Source organism: Felis catus (assembly GCF_018350175.1).
Source record: "Felis catus isolate Fca126 chromosome E1 unlocalized genomic scaffold, F.catus_Fca126_mat1.0 chrE1_random_Un_scaffold_88, whole genome shotgun sequence".
In the NCBI taxonomy this organism is placed as follows: domain Eukaryota; kingdom Metazoa; phylum Chordata; class Mammalia; order Carnivora; family Felidae; genus Felis; species Felis catus.
The window spans coordinates 41,993-63,635 of record NW_025408520.1 but is presented as its reverse complement, the minus strand read 5'-3'; the positions used below and the strand labels follow the sequence as shown (position 1 = coordinate 63,635).

At 45.2% G+C, this 21,643-nt stretch overlaps 1 protein-coding gene across 24 annotated transcripts in view; it reads left to right on the top strand.

The window, feature by feature from the left end:
• Window positions 1-3,015: 3,015 nt before the first annotated feature.
• Window positions 3,016-21,643, top strand: part of RDM1 (RAD52 motif containing 1) — a 35,423-nt gene continuing 16,795 nt past the window's right edge. For 4 of the 24 annotated variants that reach the window (XR_006593546.1, XR_006593545.1, XM_045051599.1 and 1 more), the window contains exons 1-5: window positions 3,022-3,148; window positions 3,519-3,698; window positions 7,012-7,134; window positions 7,981-8,149; window positions 9,101-9,156. Coding sequence is in view for 14 of the 24 variants with exons in the window: in XM_045051599.1 (XP_044907534.1) it covers window positions 3,053-3,148; window positions 3,519-3,698; window positions 7,012-7,134; window positions 7,981-8,149; window positions 9,101-9,156 (624 nt within the window). In the remaining 10 variants the exon portion in view is untranslated. Of the gene's footprint in view, window positions 3,149-3,518; window positions 3,699-7,011; window positions 7,135-7,980; window positions 8,150-8,459; window positions 8,587-9,100; window positions 9,200-11,532; window positions 11,619-13,177; window positions 16,445-18,711; window positions 18,784-20,754; window positions 20,827-21,643 lie in introns of those variants that run through there. The other 20 variants (XR_006593550.1, XR_006593551.1, XR_006593549.1 and 17 more) reach the window with 16 other exon arrangements.

Sequence of the window (21,643 nt, the reverse complement as noted above, 5' to 3'; positions counted from 1 at the left end):
AAGCAGTACCATCATGCTGGCCACGGGTGGGGGGTGGGGCTGGCCCTCTCCATAATTCGCAGCAACATTTTCTGTAAAACGGTGCGTAGCTCCTCAGCTGAGCAAAATACCCCCAAAGCTGTCAGCTTCCCAATGGGAGTACAGTGCAGTTGGTTTGCTTCACATTTCTCTGAGCTTCAGATTGGAGCATAGATGATAGATAGATAGATAGATAGATAGATAGTATAAGTTGCCTCTACAGGTGCCTGTGAGGATGGAGGAGGGATTAAGTGCCTTGTCTACTCTAGGAACACCATGCAGAAGAGAACGCTGACGGCTATTAGGGATGACCCTCTCTGGAGGGAGAGTCGATAGTTGCCCCTGAGATTGACGGATTGGTTATTTATCTATCATCTATCTATCTATCTATCTATCTATCTATCTATCTATCTATCTTCTTCTGTGTGTTTAGTGACTCTCAGCCTTGTAAAATGGTGCGCTCCCCCTTCGGGGCCAGAGGAGGATTTGAAAACGTGGGAGCATACTGGACGGGGGGAGGGAGCCAAACACCACAGATAAGAGAAATTTAAAGGAAGGCTCAGAGGGGCCACAGGGGGACAGACCAGAGAGGCGAGCAGTGAAGGGGGTTCTGTGCATTGCCGTGCTGTGCTGTTGCTGGTGCGTTCACTAAGTGCTGGGTCATGGATGTGGAGAAGGAGCTACATAAGTAGGAAGCAAGAACCCAGCCTTCTTCTCCACAAGGGTGGCATGGAGGTTGCACTGTGCCGGCCGGCCACTCTCCTACTGGATGACGGGGGGTGTCACAAGGAATGAGACAGGCGTGGAGTCCTTCCAGCGTTCCTCTTCTCGCCTGGGGATTCTTCATGCCTTCTTTCCTCTTGCCTCCACTTCACGTGATTTTCTTACTTCCCATGTTCAAAAAGGACTGACCGGAGCCCCAGAAATAATTGGGTTTCTAGGGCTTTCTCCTTGTACCCATCCAGGCCCAGGCCCCTGATTCCTGACTGTCACATCGCAAACCAAAGAGAGGACCACAGTGAAGAAGTTGTTCTATTTGGGGAATTGTTAAAGCATTCCTTGTGCAAAGAATGTGTTGATTTATTCATTTTTAATTCCAGATATCGAGTACCTAGTATGGCAGGAGGGTGGTAGGGACTAGAAGAAGGAAGGTAAAATCATAACTATTGGTCTTGAGGTGTTCCACCATCTGCCTGGAGAAGCAGAGACATACACGAATACTGGCTACAGCGAATGTAGTGGGATACATACAATGAATACATGGTGCTGATGTGGAGTCGAACCTGCAAAATGACAACGCAAAGACAGAAAAGGGGCAGTTTGGAGGAATGTTCCACCCATGGCTACAATCGGAACTGCCTGAATAAACTGTCCCACCTGGGCCACTGCTGTCCCTACTTCTGAGCCTTAACTACTTCAGCTCTGAAGTGAGAGATTTGACATTTGAGTGGTTTCCCAGACTTTTGGACTTCACAGACCAGTAAAACACGAAAAAAGTTAAGGCCATGTGTAACATTTTCCAACTTTTTATTTTAATGCCCAAGAAAGACTATTAATCACAACAAGTATCCTCTATCAGCAATCTCCTCATAAAACAGTTTTTAGCATGAAAAATGAAGGTCAGGGGGCCCGGGTGGCTCAGTTGGTTGACCGTCAGACTTCCGCTCAGGTCACGATCTTGCGGTTTGTGGGTTTGAGCGCCGGCGAGGGGCTCTGTGCCGACAGCTCAGAGCCTGGAGGCCGCTTCGGAGTCCGTGTCTCCCTCTCTCTCTCTGCCCCTCCCCCATTCGCACATGCATGCTCTCTCTCTCTCAAAATAAATAATATTAAAATCATTTTTTAAATGAGGGTCATATTTATAGGATAATGGAATAGATTATTGTTTTTGTGAAAATATTTTTTTTAACCCTGCTTATATTACCTTGTCTTGCTTTGGCAAGGACTGGTGAAACCTTCACCACAGACCAGCAGCAGTCTGAAGGCCACTGTTTAGAAACCTCAGGAGACTGGTTTTGTAAGGCCCCTTCTGGCTCAGACATTCTAGGATTAAAATAAGGATCATTAGGACCTACTTTCCCTCTCAGTGTGTCAGTCCTCAAAATAGCTATTTGGATGCCGAGAACGGCCCTTCTGCACAAGCACCATGAGCTCCAATATTGGTGGCCTACCTGTCCTCACTCTTGATTTTTTTCAAATTTATCTCTCCTCCTTACCCTGCTTGCCAAACTCCCACATCATCTCACCCCAACAAGCACACACGTACACCAATTCATCAAAATTCACGTAGGGAAATCAGGGAATGCTTTTTAAGGATTTCATTAACGGCTAATGACTTATAGTTTCATTTGTATATTTAACATTCATGAAAACATTCTTAAGCCAAAGGATTGCATCTTTAGTGGTCATTTCCCACACAAACGTAGAGAAATCCAAATTTTTTCAGTTCAGTAGGTAACTTACTAACTGCTAGTAGTCTAAATCTTCCCCCGGAGTGAAGAGGAAGAAGAAGGCTGCCATAAAATTGTCCACACCCAGGGATCCTGTAAGCTCACCCTTTAGACCCTACTGTAAAAATACACTTGACTAATGGTGCCTGGGTGGCTCAGCCCAGGTCGTGATCTCACAGTTTGTGAGTTTGAGCCCTGCTTGGGCTCTGTGCTGACACCCTGGAGCCTGCTTCGGAGTGTGTGTGGTGTGTGTGTGTGTGTGTGTGTGTGTGTGTCTGAGTCTCCGCTGCTTTCACTCTGTCTCTCAAAAATAAATATTTAAAAACAATTTTTTTTAAATACACTTGACTAGAAGCACTAAATTGTACGACATTGAGACAATGGAGCTGCGGGAGAGGAAGTAGAGGCAGAGACCCGCCCCCAGAGCGGGAGGGGCGAAGGAGAGGTCCGGGGGACAGCCCCCGCCCCACCCCGCGGCGAGCTGGCCCCGCCCCTCGTACGAGCCCCTTTTTTAAAACGCGCGGGCGCGCCTTGCGCAGGCGCGGGGCCACTTAAATCCTTAGTCGTGCCTGCGCCTTGGTGGTAGGATGGCGGAATTGGTCTCTTTTACGGTTCCCACCGAGAGTGACAAAACCTTGCTGGTGTGGGAGCTGAGTTCTGGACCCACGGCCGAGGCCTTGCGTGTGAGCCGGGCCGGGAGGGAGGGAGGGAGGGAGGCAGGGAGGGAGACATCCCCACCTCCCCGTGACTGGGAGTCTCAGAGTCTGGCGCTGAGCGCCTCGCGCGCCTTGTAGTCTCCGCCGAGAGGAATCTTAGTTCTAAAAGGGACCTTTGCAGTCTCAGCCCCGACAGATTTTTGAGAGGTAACTCTCAACAGCCAGCACATGTTGCCTTCTAATGCTTCTGGAATCCTAGGATTTCAGAGGGAAATCTTTTCAACGAAATGAGAAGTGCTTTGGGTTGCGTGTGCAGGAGGGCTTAGGGAATAGAAGGCAGTTTTGCTTCCTGGGCGCGAAATTTCATGCACTTACTTGGCGTGGGACCACCCCACAGCATTCTCTGTTGGCAGTATTCTCCCAGTTTGGCCTTCTGTATTCGGTCCGAGTCTTCCCGAACGCTGCAGTGGCCCGTCCTGGTTTCTACGCCATCATCAAGTTTTACTCAGCAAGGGATGCTCACAGAGCCCGAAAGGCATGCGACCAGAAGCAGCTTTTTCAGAATTCTCCAGTGAAGGTGGGTCCAAGTGGGAAATTCCTAACTCCACTGGGACGAAGGGTTGAATTCAGCAATAATAGACCAGGGTTGGTATACCACTGTAGTTTACAGAATGCTTTTAGATGCATTGCTACACTGATCCTCCGGTTTCCTGGGTTTTGGGTTGTTTTGTTATGTTTGTTTTGTTTTCAGATGAAGAAACTCGAACTCAGGATAGTTAAGTGACTTACTTAAGGTTCATGACAGTAACTGGAAGGTAGAGGTCAAACCCAAACTTACTGATGTTCAACCCCGTGTCATTTTTTGGTGCCCTTAATTTAACAAAGCTTCACAAGAAGTCTTGTTTCTATTTACATTATGGGGATTAAAAAAATTTTGAATAACGTTTTTATTCAGTTTTGCGAAACAGGGCATGAGCAGGGGAGGGGAAGAGAAAGAGGGAGACACAGAATCAGAAGCAAACTTCTAGGCTTTGAGCTGTCAGCTCAGAAGCCGATGTGGGGCTCGAACTCATGAATCCTGAGATCATGACCTGAGCTGAAGTCGGACGCTTAAACCGACTGAGCAACCCAGGCCCCCCTCTATTATGTGGATATAAAATGACAGACTCTTTCATCAGTTGTATTATAAAGGATGCTTCATCGTCATTATCATCGTCATCACTCCCAAACTGCCTATTCAGAACTCCCTTCAACTCCTGGGAAAATGGTTAAAACATTCTTTAATACACCACAGAAACTTTATTCCATACCAACATGCTGTGCATTTTACTTTCCCAGAGCCCCAGAATTATATTTCATGATGAGCCTCAATTCAATCACCATTTCCTTATCAAGGGCCATGTCAACTCCTTTGAATAAGTTGAGTGAGGCTTAGATTGCCAAACCTTTCACTTTATAATTGTATGTTTTCATCAGCTTTCTCTAACTGGCTTCTTAATCTAGCTACTTCCTATGGACTTGACTGCCTGTTCTTACCCATATGCCCTTCCTTACTGATTTAATCTGGATCGAATCTAAGAATCCTTTTCAAATGTGACTCTGAGTGTACTATCTCCACTTGTTCAACACTGTCTTCAATCCTGGCTCCACTCCCTATGATTGAAATGATCACGTGTCAGGCATTCCTTAGTTTGCAAGCTTCTAGCCTGTGAAAATGTCACCCAGCCACTCAGCTATTACAGATTATGAAATAATTAGTTTGTATCAGTTGTGAGTAATGAGGTGTTTTTTCTCTCATTGGACATTAAGACCATTTCACAAATGGATTTTGAGATTTCACAGCATAAAGCCCAAAGTCAATATATAGTTGACAGGAGAGAGCATTCATATTAAATTTCTTTATTTATTTAACAGAGCCTTGGGTTACCACCCCCCCTCCCCCCACCCCGCCCACCCCCCCCCCTCCCGGCTGCTTACTGAAATTGTTGCCCAATTTACCTATGTGTTCCTTTATACTTTGGCAAGTACACATAGTTTCTGGTTGTTTGTTTGTTTGTTTGTTTGTTTACCTTTTATAAATACATATTTAAAAAGAACATATTAAAAAATTTTTTTTAATGTCTAGTTAAAAAAAATTTTTTTTTAATGTTTATTTATTTTTGAGACAGAGAGAGACAGAGCATGAACAGGGGAGGGGCAGAGAGAGAGGGAGACACAGAATCTGAAACAGGCTCCAGGCCCTGAGCTGTCAGCACAGAGCCCAACGCGGGGCTCGAACTCATAGGCCGTGAGATCATGACCTGAGCCGAAGTCGGACGCTTAACCGACCAAGCCACCCAGGCGCCCTAATGTTTATTTTTGAGAGACAGAGTCAGAGCATGAGCGGGTGAGGGGCAGAGAGAGAGGGAGACACCTAATCGGAAGCAGACTCCAGGCTATGAGCTGTCAGCACAGAGCCTGACACGGGGCTCGAACTCACAAACTGTGAGAATCATGACCTGAGCTGCAGTCGGATGCCCAACAGACTGAGCCACCCAGACGCCCCAAGAATAACATCTTACAGTAAAATCAAGGAAAGGCCTAAGGCATCTGAGAGCTTTTTTTCAGTAGCATGAAGGAAAACGGTTGCCAGCAAGAACTGTGGCAAGGTTATCTAAGGTGACAACTGTCTCTACCACTCAGGGGCTCAAGGCCCTTCTGAAGCTTCCTGGTTGTCCAGAACAGCTCCACTCTGCCTCACCATTAGCCTGTGCTGTAGCACTCAACATTTAAAAGTTCATCTTCATTTCTCCTTCCTAGCAGGCAGCTTCAATTGGAGAAAGTAATTTCACTTTTTTATCTACTCATCCATTCACTTAATCCATAGACCTGTGCTTGATTCTAGGAATGAGAAAAGAATAAAATATGGTTCCTTCAAGCACTTAAGGAACTGATAAACTAGTGATAGAGGAAGTTGCACAAACAAATCAATAGAGTTAATAATACTTTGACTTTTTTGAATTATTTGAATTTTTATGAGTATACTAATATACTACACCCCACTTGAAATAGACATTTTTTTTTTTCTTTAACGTTTTTAATTTATTTTTGAGACAGAGAGAGACAGAGCATGAACGGGGGAGGGGCAGAGAGAGAGGGAGACACAGAATTGGAAGCAGGCTCCAGGCTGTGAGCCATCAGCCCAGAGCCCGACGCGGGGCTCGAACTCATGGATGGCGAGATCGTGACCTGAGCCCAAGTCGGCCGCTTAACCGACTGAGCCACCCAGGTGCCCCGAATTAGACATTTAAAAAAAGAACTAGAGGATGTAAGAAATACACTGTGTGTGTAAGTTACTTAGAGAGTTAACACTGGAGGTATTTGCATTCTCAAAGAAGCTTATTAAGGCAAATGAACCTCTTATTGTTTTATTTGCTTATAAAATTTACAGAAGTATGTATATTCCTTCTTCTAACAGGGGTTAGTAACTTGCGGGGGGTGGGTGCTGCTGATTCAGGTCCTACTCAGGTCCATGTTACCTGCTCTTGAGGTCATATTCTCAAACAGGAGCTACGGGATGAGACAGCAAAAAGTTTACTTCCCTTGCTTACCTACAGCCCTATAATTTGCTTCCAGAGGGCTTCCTTAGTTGCTTTCATCATCACTTTCAATATCAGAGATCACGGAAAGCCGATTAATCAAGGTCCCTGGAAATGATGCAGAAAAGTCTATAGTGTAAAAATAGTACATAGCATTTATTTAGGGTTTATTAGGAGCTGATTTCTTAAAATGTTTCCAGTTTGATCTTCACAAGCTCTCTATGAAATAGGTATTGATAAATCTCAGGTGTATCCACAGGAAGCCTCTGTGTCAGGTTATGATATTTTCAGGTCTATTTCTTATGTCTTTAGGTTCGTCTTGGCACCAAACATAAGGCGGTTCAACATCAGGCCCTTGCCCTAAATAGCTCCCAGTGCCCAGAACTGGCAAATTATTACTTTGGTTTCAATGGATGGTCAAAAAGGATCATCAGGGTAAACTTTATAGATTTTCTCTGACTAATTAGAATCATTTCAACACTGAAATTCTGGACTTCAGAGAGGAGAAAACTGGGTTGTGGGGAGATGTGAGAGGCCTCTAACTGGAAGTACCTGAGCCTGCCACCAAGAATTCATAGTAATCTCAGTAACTTGGGTGGTGGTGTCCATAATCTTGTCCAGTATTTGTATGGTGTATAATAAAAACCAATTGTCTTTATCCATTTGTAAGTCTTACTTGATTTTGAGGCTATAGGATACCTCCATTGTGGGCTGGGATTGCTGGAGTTTAGTTTGCATTTTTTTTTTTTTTTTTTTTTAGAGAGAGAGGCAGATTGCAAGCGGGGGAGGGGCAGAAAGAGAGGGAGAGACAGAATCAGAAGCAGGCTCCAAGCTCTGAGTTGTCAGCACAGAGCTCGACGCGGGTCCCAAACCCATGAACAGTGAGATCATGACATGAGCCCAAGTCAGAAGGTTAACCAACTGAGCCACCAGGCGCCCCTGGTTTTGTTTTCAATAACAAAACATCTTGAAGCTTACATTCAGATCCAAGGAAGGACCTTCCATTTAAAATCCTAACAGCTTGGGGCGCCTGGGTGGCTCAGTCAGTTGAGTGTCCGACTTTGGCTCAGGTCATGATCTCGCCGTCCGTGAGTTCGAGCCCCGCGTGGGGCTCTGTCCGGCCGCTCAGAGCCTGGAGCCTGTTTGGGATTCTGTGTCTTCCTCTCTCTCTGCCCCTCCCCTGCTCATGCTCCCTCTCTCTCGCTCTCTCTCTCTCTCTCTCTCTCTCTCTCTCTGTGTCAAAAATAAACATTAAAAAAAATAATAATAAAATCCTAACAGCTTCAGGATCTTTCTGACCTTGAAGAAAGGGCAAATGAAGATACTGTGCCACCACTTCAGAAGCAGAGCCTGAAATTCTTCTGTGCTTTAGAGGTGGTGTTGCCATCCTATGAGTGCCGGAGTCCCGGAGCTGGCATGGCCGAGGAGCCTTTGGATACCCTGGAGGAAGGTCCGTTTACAGTGGAGGTGGGGTGGGGGTGGAGGGGAGGCAGAATCCCTCTTTCTCTCTAAAAACTCATCTTTTCAGATACATCATCCAGCCCTCCCCCTTGCTAAGCTCCTAAAGCCCTAGGCAGAGTTTTTCTGGCCTACGGTACAGGCTTTTATCTCAGGCAATACCTGAAAGAACCTTTAACTTTAAAATTCTAAAGCTGACTTTCTGCCAAGAAGTTTAGGAGGAGGGAAGTAACGTTTTTCCCATTTGTGGTTAAGAATTCGCCTTGTGCTAAAATAGTCCTTCAAATACATATCTCTTGCAGCCTGCAGTGATCCCAGCAAAGTGATCATCTAAAGATTTAAATAAACTCTTGTGTGAATGTTGAGTCCTTTGCCTCCTATCAAAGGGCTGGAGTGTAAAGAGTCAAATACAGATGCCTAGAAAAGGTATTCCCATTGGTACTGTTTTCTCCCAGTGCCTACAGCACGTAGGCTTAGGGTTTTCCGGGAGGGGCAGGGCTGTTAGCAAGGCTAAGGGAGTAAGGCTCCCTTGGGTGATGCCCAGGAAGAGACCAGGGGGTCATGTGCACTACCACCGAACCTTTCTCCCCATGTGACTCCAGCCCTTGATGCACAGGAGAGTAGGGTCTGCAGTAGGGTCTGAAACTATAGTTTCCGCCTGTCCGTTTGAAATCTACGAGCGATGTGAGATCTGTGCCACTTTCTTGGCTTGAGTCTCCCTTTTGGTACTTCCAAAACTTCTGGAGTAGATCAGGGCGGTCAAAATGTGCCCTGCCAGGATATACCTACAGCAGAGTCATTCAGCCTCGTGTTGTGCCTGCCCTTACTTGCTAAGATAATGAACGACGAATCATGGATGTATTTTCACCTTTACACATATAACCCCCAAATCAGTTATCATTCAGATAGGCATGTTCAATCCATTTGTTTTGGTTGGATGCAGGGCCATTATCATTTCTTATGAAAAGGCGGACAATCCAGAAGCTTGCTATTCAGAAGGCTGTGTCAGATGCATTCCAGAAACTGCTGATTGTGATTTTAGGTAAGATTTACTTGATTGTCCTTGTAGTATATCAGTTTCAACGAGCCAATAAACTCATTTTGAAAAGTTAATTGGATGAAAACACTTCATACTCTTTTATTCACCAAATGCTTTCAAAGCAGTAGTCTCAAATTTGTTCTTTGTGGCATTTGTGAGAAAAATGACCACAAATATTTTTGTCCCCAGTATATAGATATACAGTGATTTACCTCTGTCCACACAGAAAGTGTTTGACCCAGTCTTCTTTCTTGATTGTTTGCTCATAACACAGAATACTATTGTGAGTATAAGCTTTGGGGGCACGTGTGTGGCTCAATCAGTTAAGCGTCCAATTGTTGATTTCAGCTCAGGTCGTGATCTCACGATTTGTGAGATTGAGCCCCATGTCGGGCTCTGTGCTGACAGCGTGGAGCTTGCTTGGGATTCTTTCCCTACCTCTCTCTCTGCCTCTCCCTGACTCTCACATGCCATGTGCTCTCTCTCTCAAAATAAATAAAAAACAAAGCAAAACAAAACAAAAAAACTTTGAAGCTTTGGACGTCTGGTGTTGAATCTTAGCTCTGTCTCCTAGATTTCTTATGCAATTTTAGGTTTTATAGTCAGATTTGAAGTATTTAATCTCTCTAAGCTGCAATTTCTCTATCTGCCAAGTAAAGGTAATCATTCAACTTACCTCATGGGGGATGAATTGTAAGAGCAAATGAGATGATGGAAAAGTTTAAAACTATCCCTGAAACATGGTAAGCAGAGAAAATATGTTAACTTGTTATCATCGTCTTCCTGTTGGAGAATTTATTAGATTATGTTTTTGGAATCAATTCAGCTTCAGTTTTTGTTTTTGGCACTGACCTATTGGGTGAATATGATTCTTCTATTAGGGTCAGCTATATGTTTGTGAACCTTGAAAGTGGCCAGGCTATTGAATAGCATCGATTGTGTTCTCTATTGCGTTCTACAATGGTGTGAATGTTACAGGCTGTGCTCCAAGGGAATTTTATAATTAGTAATGAGTCCCCAAACAATCGCCCCCCCACCACCCCGCCCTCGCCGCTTCACAGTCTTGCAGGCTTAGAGACTAAGAAAGCCTAGCTAAGTTTCAGAGGCCTTATTTGCCCCTAAGAGTTGACCCTGGATTGGTCTCAGGCTTCCAGCCTGGACAGCTCTTGCAGTGAAAGTTGACTTCCCTGGTCATCAGGTAGAATCTCCATTAGCTGTCAATTCCGAGTAACAACCTTTAAGAACCCAACTCAACCTTTGGGTTGCTGACCTCTCCGTAACATGCTCTGGTATCCCTTGTACACGATCCAAATGTTGTAGCTGTACTTTGCCTTAAGGGGAATTGTATTGTCTATAAGGGACATGGGCCAGTTTCTGCCAATAAACTGTCCAAGCGCATTCTCTCCCTCCCCCTCCCCCTGTCTCCAAAGCATTGTTCATTGTATCTGGTGGGATTTTGTTTCTGGGGAGTAGACACTGGCCTTGTTTCTAATAGGAAGTATCAGCTATAGTCCATGGTCTCTATTCCAGAACTCACACTGACCTCTACCTAATGCCTTACTGTCTAGTCATCTGATTTTGAACATTGTTGTTTCCATAGTTTTAACTTCCTGTGTCATTATTCCTTAGTTCCTATCTCTTAAGATGATAGCGTTTTTGAACCACACAGTCCGTAACTTCATGTGTATTTTTTCACACATAGTTATGATTAAAAATTGAAGTGTGAGGGGCGCCTGGGTGGCGCAGTCGGTTAAGCGTCCGACTTCAGCCAGGTCACGATCTCGCGGTCCGTGAGTTCGAGCCCCGCGTCGGGCTCCGGGCTGATGGCTCAGAGCCTGGAGCCTGTTTCCGATTCTGTGTCTCCCTCTCTCTCTTCCCTCCCCCGTTCATGCTGTGTCTCTCTCTGTTCCAAAAATAAATAAACGTTGAAAAAAAATTTTTTTAAATAAAAAAAAAAAAAATTGAAGTGTGAGATGAGAAAACTTCTAGGAAAATGCTTTTATTTTCTGCTTTTATAAATAAAAAGAATGTCTAGTTATTGGGTGCTATCATTGTATACAGCTAGTTTTAGAACAAGGAAAATTCTGAATTGATCTTGTTAACTTTATTGATTTTTTAAATGTTTATTTTTGAGAGAGTAAGCAGGGGAGAGGCAGAGAGAGGGGGACAGAGGATCTGAAGTGTGCTCTGGTGCTTACAGCAGAGACCCCGGTATGGGGCTTGAACTCATGAACCTTGAGATCATGACCTAAGCTGAAGTCAGACGCTTAACTGACTGAGCCATCCAGGCGCCCTCTTTTTTTTTTTTTTTCCAATCCTTATTCACTTTATTTCAGAAAGTGGTAAAATAGCTGTGGAATACAGACCCTGTGAAGAGATCACAGATGCCAGTACTGAAGACGAGCTACAGGATTTAATTCAAGTATGTGGAGATTAAAGTTCAGGGGTGACATAGCCACTGTAGCCATAATGTAAAGCAACCAGCAGAATTTGGAAGACTTTGGCATTAGCTCTATCATCCTTTGGGAAATGTGAAACTCAGAAATTGCTTTTGACTGCAGGGGATTTCTGGGGCTTTTCCTGAAGTCCTGACCCTTGGCTCTGACCCCTTATTTGAAATTTGGAGAGCAAATTTCATCAGAGCACTCCCACAGTTGTGGACATAGGAAAGGACACAAGCCTTTTAGAGCTCCCCTCAAACAGAATCTCAAGGATTTGGGAACAGAGTAACTATGGCCTTAAATGTGATTATACTACAGCGTTTGAAACCATTATGCCATTCAAATAGGATGTGTCACCCAGATGTCGGCATCTCATATATATCTTGCATGAATATCTTGCTGAAGAACTTTTCTGTAAATCACTCACATGGATGTCCTGAATTAGGGATTAAGTTGCCAAAATAATTTCTAAAAGAAAATACTAATGTGCCACATACAGAATGTTAAAAAAAAAAAAAAAAAAAAAAGGAGCAAAAATGTGTTTCATGTCATTGAGAGCTTAATTTGGGGCTAGATTTGTGAATTTTTTTTATTAGGTTTTTTTTTTTTAATTTTTTTTTTTCAACGTTTATTTATTTTTGGGACAGAGAGAGACAGAGCATGGACGGGGGAGGGGCAGAGAGAGAGGGAGACACAGAATCGGAAACAGGCTCCAGGCTCTGAGCCATCAGCCCAGAGCCTGACGCGGGGCTCGAACTCACAGACCGCGAGATCGTGACCTGGCTGAAGTCGGATGCTTAACCGACTGCGCCACCCAGGGGCCCCTAGATTTTTTTTTTATAATGTTTATTTACTTTTGAGAGTGACAAAGAGCGTGAGCTGGGGAGGGGCAGAGAGAGAGGGAGACGCAGAATCTGAACCAGGCTCCAGGCTCGGGGCTGTCAGCACAGAGCCCGATGCGGGGCTCGAACCCATGAACCACGAGATTATGACCCTCTCTGCCACTCCTCCACTCGCACTCTATGTCTCTGTCTCTTGCTCGCTCCAAAATAAACATTAAAAAAATTTTTTTTAAACAACAGTAAGCATTTATTCCTCAAAAAACATCTTTTTTAATGTTTATTTTGAAGAGAGAACAAGAGAGAGAGTACAAGCAGGGGAGGGGCAGAGAGGGAGACATAGGATCTGAAGCAGGCTCCAGGCTCTGAGCTGTCAGCACAGAGCCCAATGCGGGGCCCGAAGCCATGAACGGTGAGACCATGACCTGAGCCAAAGTCAGACGCTCAACCAACTAAGCCACCCAGGTGCCCCATCCCTGCAAAGGGACGGGGGGAGTGGTGGCCTTTGCAGGGTGGAGGGAGGCCTGGGCCCCAAGTGATTCTGGGAAAAGGGCCCGCTCTGGTGGTGCGGAGCCCATCTCCAGGGAGCTAATAAAGGTGACATAAATAAAGGGTGGGACGTAGGCGGGGGAGGGGCGCGCAGTTGCTAACAGTGCGCGCGCGCATCACGGGGCTGCCATAATGGTTTGGCTCCCGCTCAGTTCCCAGCGCCAGTACCCCACTCGCCTGTGTCGCTGCGCCCCGGAGCCTCCGCGAGTCATGTCCCGGCTGCGCCTGTTGGCCCCACTGCTTGTCCTTATGTGGCAACCGTTGTGGCTGCTGGTCCAGGCAGCTCAGCCTCCGGAGTGGGCCCTGGACCCTGCCCAGCTGACCGCCGACCCCACGGAGCCGGCTGAGCCCCGGTCTTCGCGCTCGTCTGATCCCCCACCCGAATCGCCCCAGGTACTTACACCCCCAGCTGAGCCGGTGGGCTTTAGTTACCTGGGGTCCTCTGCTCCAGCCCAGATGTTGACCCCGCCTAAGGAGTTGATGGAGACTTTGGTTCCATTCCTGGACACGGATTCCGTCGGAGAACTACCCCCAGGGCCAGATGAGGATCTGAATGACCAGCTAACCCAGCATCAAAGGCTCCCAGAGGTGGTTCCAATGCCAGGTTGGGATTATTTAATGTTTCCCAAGGTTACAGGTAAGCCTTTAGATGTGGAACTTACCACAACTCCAGGGCCTGATAAAGGTGTTGAGTCTTCTATAGCCCAGCAAGAGGCCCCACCTCAGCCTCTTGAACATACTGAGGAAGCAGAACTGTCTCTAACCCAGCAAGAGACCTCGGGTAAGCCTCCAGAGGAGGTTGAGCCTTCAAGTGAGCAGGAGACCCCAGGTCAGCCTTCCGAGCCTCCTGGGGTGATTGATCCTTCTCTAAGGCAGCAGGAGACCCCAGCTCAGCCTTCAGTGCCTCCTGAGGAAGCTAAGCCTTCTCTAAGCAAACAGGAACCCCCAGCTCAGCTTCCAGAGGCCCAGGAAGAGGGTGAACCTTCCCCTCTCCAGGAGGAGGGCCAGGGTCAGCACCCACAGGCCTCTGAGGGGAGTGAACCACCTACAACCCAGGAGGAGTCCCCAGCTCAGCATCCACAGACCCCTGAGGAGGTTGAACCTTCTTCAACCCAGCAGGAGGCTCCAGCTCAGTATCCTCAGGCATCAGAGGAGGGTGAGCCTTTTCCAACCCAACCAGAGACCCCAACTCAGTATCCAGAGCCCCTTGAGGGGACTGAACCTTCTCCAGCCCAGTCAGAGGCCACAACGCAGCATCCAAATCCCCTTGGGGAAGTGAAACCTGCAACCTATCAGGAGGCCCCAAGTCAGCATCCACAGACCTCTGAGGAAATTCACCGTTCTGCCACTCAACAGGAAGCCACAGCTCAACATCCAGAGCCTTCTGGTGAACCTTCTCCAACCCAACAGGAGGCCCCAGCTCACTCTCCAGAACATCAGGTGGTAACAGTTTTTCCTCAAGGTCAGAATCAAGCTCAGCTCCTGCTGTTGCCGAATGTCACTGTTAAACCTGTGGATCCTTCAGTTACCATGACCTCAGAATCCACTAATGAGGTTGAAGCTTCTCCACTCCGAGAAGAGGCCTCAGCTCAGTCTGGAGTGTCCCCTGAGCAGTTGGAACCTTCTCCAATCCAGCAGGAGGTCCCACATCAGCATCCAGCTGCCCCTGAAAATGCTGAGCCTTCTCCAATCCAGCAGGGAGTCTCCACTATGCCTGAAGATCTTCCTGAGGAAATTGAACTTTCTCCAAGCCAGCAGGAGAGCTCAGCTGTGCCTCAAGTGCCTGTTGCAAGTATAGAACCTTCTGCAATCCAGCAAGAGGTCCCAGCTCAGCAACCAAAGCCCAATGAGGGGGTCGAGTCTTTTCCAGTTCAGTATGAGCATCCAGCTCAGCCTCCAGGGTCCTCTACAGATGTTGTAGCTCAGTCTCCAGGACAGCATGAGGTGACATTCTCACCTCCAGGTCCAGGTGAAGCTCAGCATCCAGTGTCACCTAATATCACAGTTAAACTTGTGGATCTGAGGGTTTTCATAAGTCCCCAGGCAACTAAGGAGGTTAAACCTCTTCGAGTGCAGCAGGATGTCCCTGCTCAATCTCCCCCTGAGCAAGTTGAATTTTCTCCAGCTCAGTCCAAGCGTCTTTCCCAGTCTCCAGAGTCCCCTGAAGATGAGTCTTCTCCAGGCCAACAAGAGGTCCTAGCTCAGACTCCAGACCCTCCTAAGGATGTGGAACCTGTTTCAGGCCAACAGGAGGCCCCAGCTCAGCCTTCAGAGCCTCCTGAGAAGGTGGCACCATCTCCAGTCCAGCAGGAAACCCTATCTCTACCTCTCGAGCCACTTAAGGAGATAGAACTTTCTCTAACACAACAGGAGGTACAAGCTCAGCCTTCAGAGGCCCCTGAGAAGGTAGAGCCATCTCCAATTCTGCAGCAGGCTCCAACTCAACCTCCAGAGTCCTCTAAGGAGGCAGAAACTCCTCCAGCCCAGCAGGAGGCCCCAGTTCAGCCTCCAGAGCCACCTGAGGAGGTTGTAGCACAACCTCGAGTCCATAATGAGGTGAAAGTTCCACCTCTAGGACAAGAGCAAGCTCAGCATCCAAACTTGCCCCATGTTACTGTTCAGCCTGCTGACCTGGAGCTTACTGTAACTCCACAACCTACTGTGGAGGCTGAGCATTCTACAATCATGCAGCAGACTATAGCTCCTCCAGAGGACCTTGAGGTGACATTTCCACATTCAGAGCACATTCAGCATCCAACCTTAACTAAAGTCACAGTTAAACCTTTGGACCCAGGGCTTACCATAACTCCAGAATCCACTACAGAGACTGAACCTTCTCTAACCATGCAAGAGACCCCAACCCAGCCTCCAGAGCCACCTAAGGAGGTTGTTCAGTATCCATCCCAACAGGAAGTGACAGTTCCAACTCCAAGTAAGGATCAAGGTCAGCGTCTAGCATCACCCATCATCCCATTTCGTCATGTGGAGCTTACTATAACTCCAGAACCTATTACGGAGGCTGAACATTCGACAACCCTGAAGAAGACTACAACTCCTCCCCCAAAGGACCTTGAGGTGACACTTGCACATCCAGAACAGGTTCAGAGTCAACATCGAAACCTGACTGAAGTCACAGTTCCACCTATGGACCTAGAAATTCCTGTAAGTCAGCAACCAGAGACAGGTTTTCCTCCAACAACTCAACATTCTGTGGTGCATTTTGTAAACTATACCTCCGAAAAGGCATACACGACTTTAACTTGGCAACCAGAACAGAATGCCACCACAAACCTCAAACTATGTGAGCGTTGTACCTGCAAAGATGAGACACTGTCGTGTGTTGGTCTCAGCCTACAGCAGAGGCTCTGCAGAGTGCCCGTGCCGGAGCCCGACACCTACAACGGCACCTTCACCATCTTGTAAGAATCGCCTTTACTTGTTTGTTCTCTGCCTCCTGCTTGACATGGCAGTCTCTTCCTCAATGTCGTCCTGGGCCTTCCTCATCTCCCCAACCACGTTGACTGACTTTCTCTTTTTACCTTTTCTTTGTCAACTATCCCTTATCTTCATTTTCCTTTTTACTACTGTTCGCCCTTCTCCAATCTTTTACTTGTAATTGTCCTTATTCTTTTTCCTTATCCAATCTTTAGCCCCATTATTTCATTCCTTAACCTCTACTCTCCCATTTTTGCTCCATCCTCTATAATAGGATACAACAGAGTAGTGAAGAGTAGAGATTCTGGAACTAGATTGCCTGCATTTGGGCCGAGGTCTGTCATCTAGTAGCTTTGTGACTCAGTTTCCTTTTCTGTGAAATGGAAATTATGATAGTTACCATCTCATGGGATTATTGTGAGATCTAGATGAGGTAATACATATGAAGCACTTGGATCAGTGCCTGGCAAAATATGAGTGTTAGCTGTTATTATTTTGATTCCCCAGACCTCATCTTTGACCCCCGGCCTTCTACATACAGTACTCAGTTTGAGCCCAACCCAAGAGTAAGTACTATGGGCGCCACACGAGGATGCAATCGTCTTCAGAACATGAAATGACAGGTGGGAAGAAAGGAAATGGTCATAAAAAGGGAGGTGGCATGTAACTAAGTACTAAAAGAGGTACCATGGGTGTTGGAATTCAGCAGACTCTGTAATCAGTGGAGTATGGAGGTCAGGGAGAGCTGCATGGATAAGCTAACACTTTAGCTGAGACTTAAAGAGTGGCTCTGATGTGTTAAATCGAGAAAAAATGGGTATAAGTCTAGGCAAAGGCACGGCTGCAGGAATGATCAGGAGTCCAGAATTAGGTTTAGCAGTTAAAGATCCAATTACGAGAAACCTTGACTATCAGCTAGAGAGGTTTGAACGTTACATTCTGAGTTATAGAGAGCCATTGAAAGTTTTCAAGCATGAGATACAGACCATTGAAACAAGAGGATTATTTTCAGTTCCCCATGTAGGGCGGTCTGGAGAGGAGAGCTTGATCCAGCGAGACCAGATAGAATGTTCTAACAAAACCTGGGAGTCAAGTAACAAGGGGCCGAATCAGAGTGGCTGAAAAGAGTAGAAAGAAAAGCCTTGAGAGCACTGCAAAGGAGGAAGTGACAAAATAGACTAACTGATGACAGTCGCGGGTGGGGTGTGCACGGGAAAGAGAAAACTCAGATATTACTCTGAAACTTCTGTCCCAGATAAGGAGAATGATGGAAGTTGAGGCATCTTTTACCAGGGAACATAGAGCAACCAGAAGGCTTCAGGTTGACTGGAAATGTCCACCAGGCACATGGGCAGATGGGTATCTGTTTTGAATTTATTCCTGACTCCCCTGAAAAAAATGTGTATATAAACTGACCAGGTAAGCTGTTGCTGAGGGAAGAGGACAAAACTACAGGTAAAGGTTCAAAGTCATACGCAGAGTTAGCGGTTGAAACTGAACCTCAGGCATTTAATAGCTTCTTTTAAACATGTGTAATTCATGGATACATGAATTATCATGGATACTTTTTTTGTTTTTAATGTCACAGGTATAGAGGATAAAATGTGAAAATCCCACCCCACCCTCCCTACCACTCATAAGATAACTCCGGTCACCTTTTTGGTGTGTGTCCTTCCTTCCCATCTCTTTCCTTTGCATTTTTTCCTAATTTCCTAATGGGGGGATACTTTTTAATTCCTTGCCCAGTGATTTGTTGCTTTTCCCTATGCAATATGTCTAAGAAATCTTTCCATGTTAGTTATTCTAATTTCTAACTTCCCTTATCCTTCTAACACCTAAAGAGGTTTCAGTAGAGGGCTTCTTTACATTTGTTTGCTGATAATGGTACATTGTTTACCATTTTTTTCGTTGAATTCTTATTTTCTCATTGATTTGTGGAAGGAACCATTTTAGACACATAAGTGATTTGGGGGAAAAAAATACTTACCTCCAGAGTAATTAACAGGCGTTATCTACCCAAAGAATGGAACAAATAGGACGTTCAGGTTCTAAGGAGCTGCCTTGTTTGTGCCAGTGGCCCCCCGCTAGCTCTTTATTAATTGCACCACCTGGGATGCTGATAGCTGCGGAAAGTAGAAAGTTGGCATTTACTGCATTGGAATATTCCCCACAAGGTTGCCAGTGATTCTCTTATTTATTCTGTTCATTCCTTTCCTACCTATTCAAGGATCTGAACTGTGTTTCTTCACAGAAATTTCCAAGGAAACTCTATTTCTTACATTGATGAAAATGTATGGAAGGGATACCGTTGGGCTGAGAAACTGTGAGTATATTCTCTCCAAATACGAATACAAAAAAAATAAAAACAAAAACAAAAAACTAACTGCATTCTAAGGTCCTTCTTGGTCCAGAACTTTGAAGTCAGTAGCTCTGAGGAAAGGTGTTTCCCCTTCCATATCCCAACTCAACCTCTACCGATTGCAATTCTGTGTTAATTTTTTATTTTAACGTTGATTTATTTTTGAAACAGAGAGAGACAGAGCATGAACGGGGGAGGGTCAGAGAGAGGGAGACACAGAATCTGAAACAGGCTCCAGGCTCTGAGCTTCAGCACAGAGCCCAGTGCAGGGCTGGAACCCATGGACTGCAACCTGAGCCCAAGTCGGATGCTTAACCGACTGAGCCACGCAGGTGCCCCATTAATGTTGGTATTCTCAAATCCTTTTGTGTTTTCTCTGTTAACTGTGTCATTGACTATAAGCTGTTATATTTTTTATTTTCTGTCCTGAATAGAATTGGCTTTCTCACTCCATTCGGTCATTCCTGAGTGCAATTTATCTTTGTAGTTGAGATTTGACTTGCTTCTGTTTTCTGGTCCTAAGGAAGAGGTGAAATGAACCACGGGGCTTGTTATTGGTGACACGTCCCCCTGAGAGTTAAAGAAGAGGTGGAGGTGACTTCTAATGGCTAGTCAGAGTGTATACCCTTCCTCCAGGGTTCTGGGACCCTGCCCCCTTCTGACACCAATGGCTCCTGCCTGGAAGAAAACACCCTTTGCTGCCAGATCCAAGGAGGAAGGATGTGGGGTTGATGTGCTGTCCTTGGTCCTACTGCAGTATCCCAGCTAATCACCCTGTAGGTGGCTGCAAGGCATTTCTGGTGGGGAGTGTTTGTAGAGCTACTCCCTTGGCTTTGAGCTAAGGTTGTGGATTTTCTAATTGTATCTTTTCTAATCATTCTTAGGGACTTTGGTGGAGTTTGGAGTTTGGTAGAGACTTGGCATGTTTCAATCTGCCAGCTTGAAATAGCACAACCTCTTAGGAAGGCAATTTGGTACCCCTGTTAAATCCTGGAGAAACTGGGGCGCCTAGGTGGCGCAGTCGGTTAAGCGTCCGACTTCAGCCAGATCACGATCTCGCGGTCCTTGAGTTCAAGCCCCGCGTCGGGCTCTGGGCTAATGGCTCAGAACCTGGAGCCTGTTTCCGATTCTGTGTCTCCCTCTCTCTCTGACCCTCCTCGGTTCATGCTCTGTCTCTCTCTGTCCCAAAACTAAATAAACGTTGAAAAAAAATTTTTTAAAAATAAAATAAAATAAAATAAATCCTGGAGAAGCTTAGGCAAATGTGTCCTAGGATATAAACAGAAAAATGTTCAAAGCAGCACTGTTTATAATAACTAAAAATTAGAAAAATCTAGTATCCACCAACAGTAGAATGAACAAATAGCGTTACACGGGTATTTACTCTATACTTATTAAACTGAGCATTTATGTTATGTGCATTTTATGCACATTTTTAGTTCTCACAGATATTTTTTAGTTGGGGAAAAAATTAGATGGCTTTACTTGTAGCACTGATATGGTTATAAATAGGGCTTCCACAATAAAATTTGGGAAAAGAGAGGAGGAAGTGGCAGTTCTGTCCATGTTTTTGCCACTCAGGGCTGGGTTCTAACAGAGATTTTGTGATCCAGAGAGTAGGCATTAAATGTACATTTTGGTGTGAAGAGTGGATAGGTGTGTGTGTGTGTGTGTGTGTGTGTGTGTGTGTGTGTGTGTGAGAGAGAGAGAGAGAGAGAGAGAGAGAGAGAGAGAGAGAGAGAGAGACAGACAAAGGAGTATGTGAGAAGAAAAGATTTGAATCAAACAGCAGAGATCGCCATCCCTACATTAAATAAGAATTAGTGTATTTGCTGGCACCATTACCCAGGTTTCTCTCACATCTAGCGGTCCGGTGTAGCAAATAGTTCTGGTTATTTTGCATTTTGACCCAGAAATGACCTTTTCATTTTGCAGAATTCTCAGTGAAAATTATCTGACCGAATTACGTAAAGACACATTTGAAGGCCTGCTATCCCTCCAGTATTTGTAAGTTAATCAGTTCATCATTTATTATGAGTTTTTAGTGATATTATTTATTAAAAAATACAGGGTTCAAATTAGATAATTGCAGCAATTTCTTCTAACAGTAGAATTCTATAATTCTCTCTATTAAATTCTATAACTCTGTAAGTCTGTGGGGACCCAGCCCATCTCTAGCATTAAATACCTCCTATGCATTTTCAACTTTTTAATTTTATAGACAAGAGATAGGAAAAAGCCCTTCAGTTGTAGAGGAAGAGGGGTAATGAGGTGTGAGCAATTATGGACACCCATATGAACCTTGTTATGTAAGTGTTCATATACCATCTGCTTTTATTTATATTTATTATTTATGGCCCATGGATCAAATCCTGTGTGTGGTCTGTCTTGATACAACCAATGAGTTCAGAATGATTTTCATGTTCTTAAAGGGCTGTAAAAGAGAAAAGAAGAGAGAAAAACAGAGAATATGTGACAGAGACCGTATATGGCCTGCAAAGCCTAAAATATTTACTGTCTGGCCTTTACAGAAAAGGTTTGAGAAAGTTGGCTTAGTAAAATGAGAGGAATTGAAGTTAACCTCAAATTGTCACCTACAAGACAAGAAAATATAGAACACTTACATTAATTTGAATGCCATTCACCCAGAATTTTTAAATAATGTAATCTAAATTAAATATTTAAATATTAAATATTTAACTAAGCAGGTGAATTATGTAAGCAGTATTACCAAGGACATATTAAATTATCAAGAGAACAGATTAAGGATTTCAGTGTGGGAAATTTTATTAGTTTATTTTATTATTATTATTTTTTATGTAAT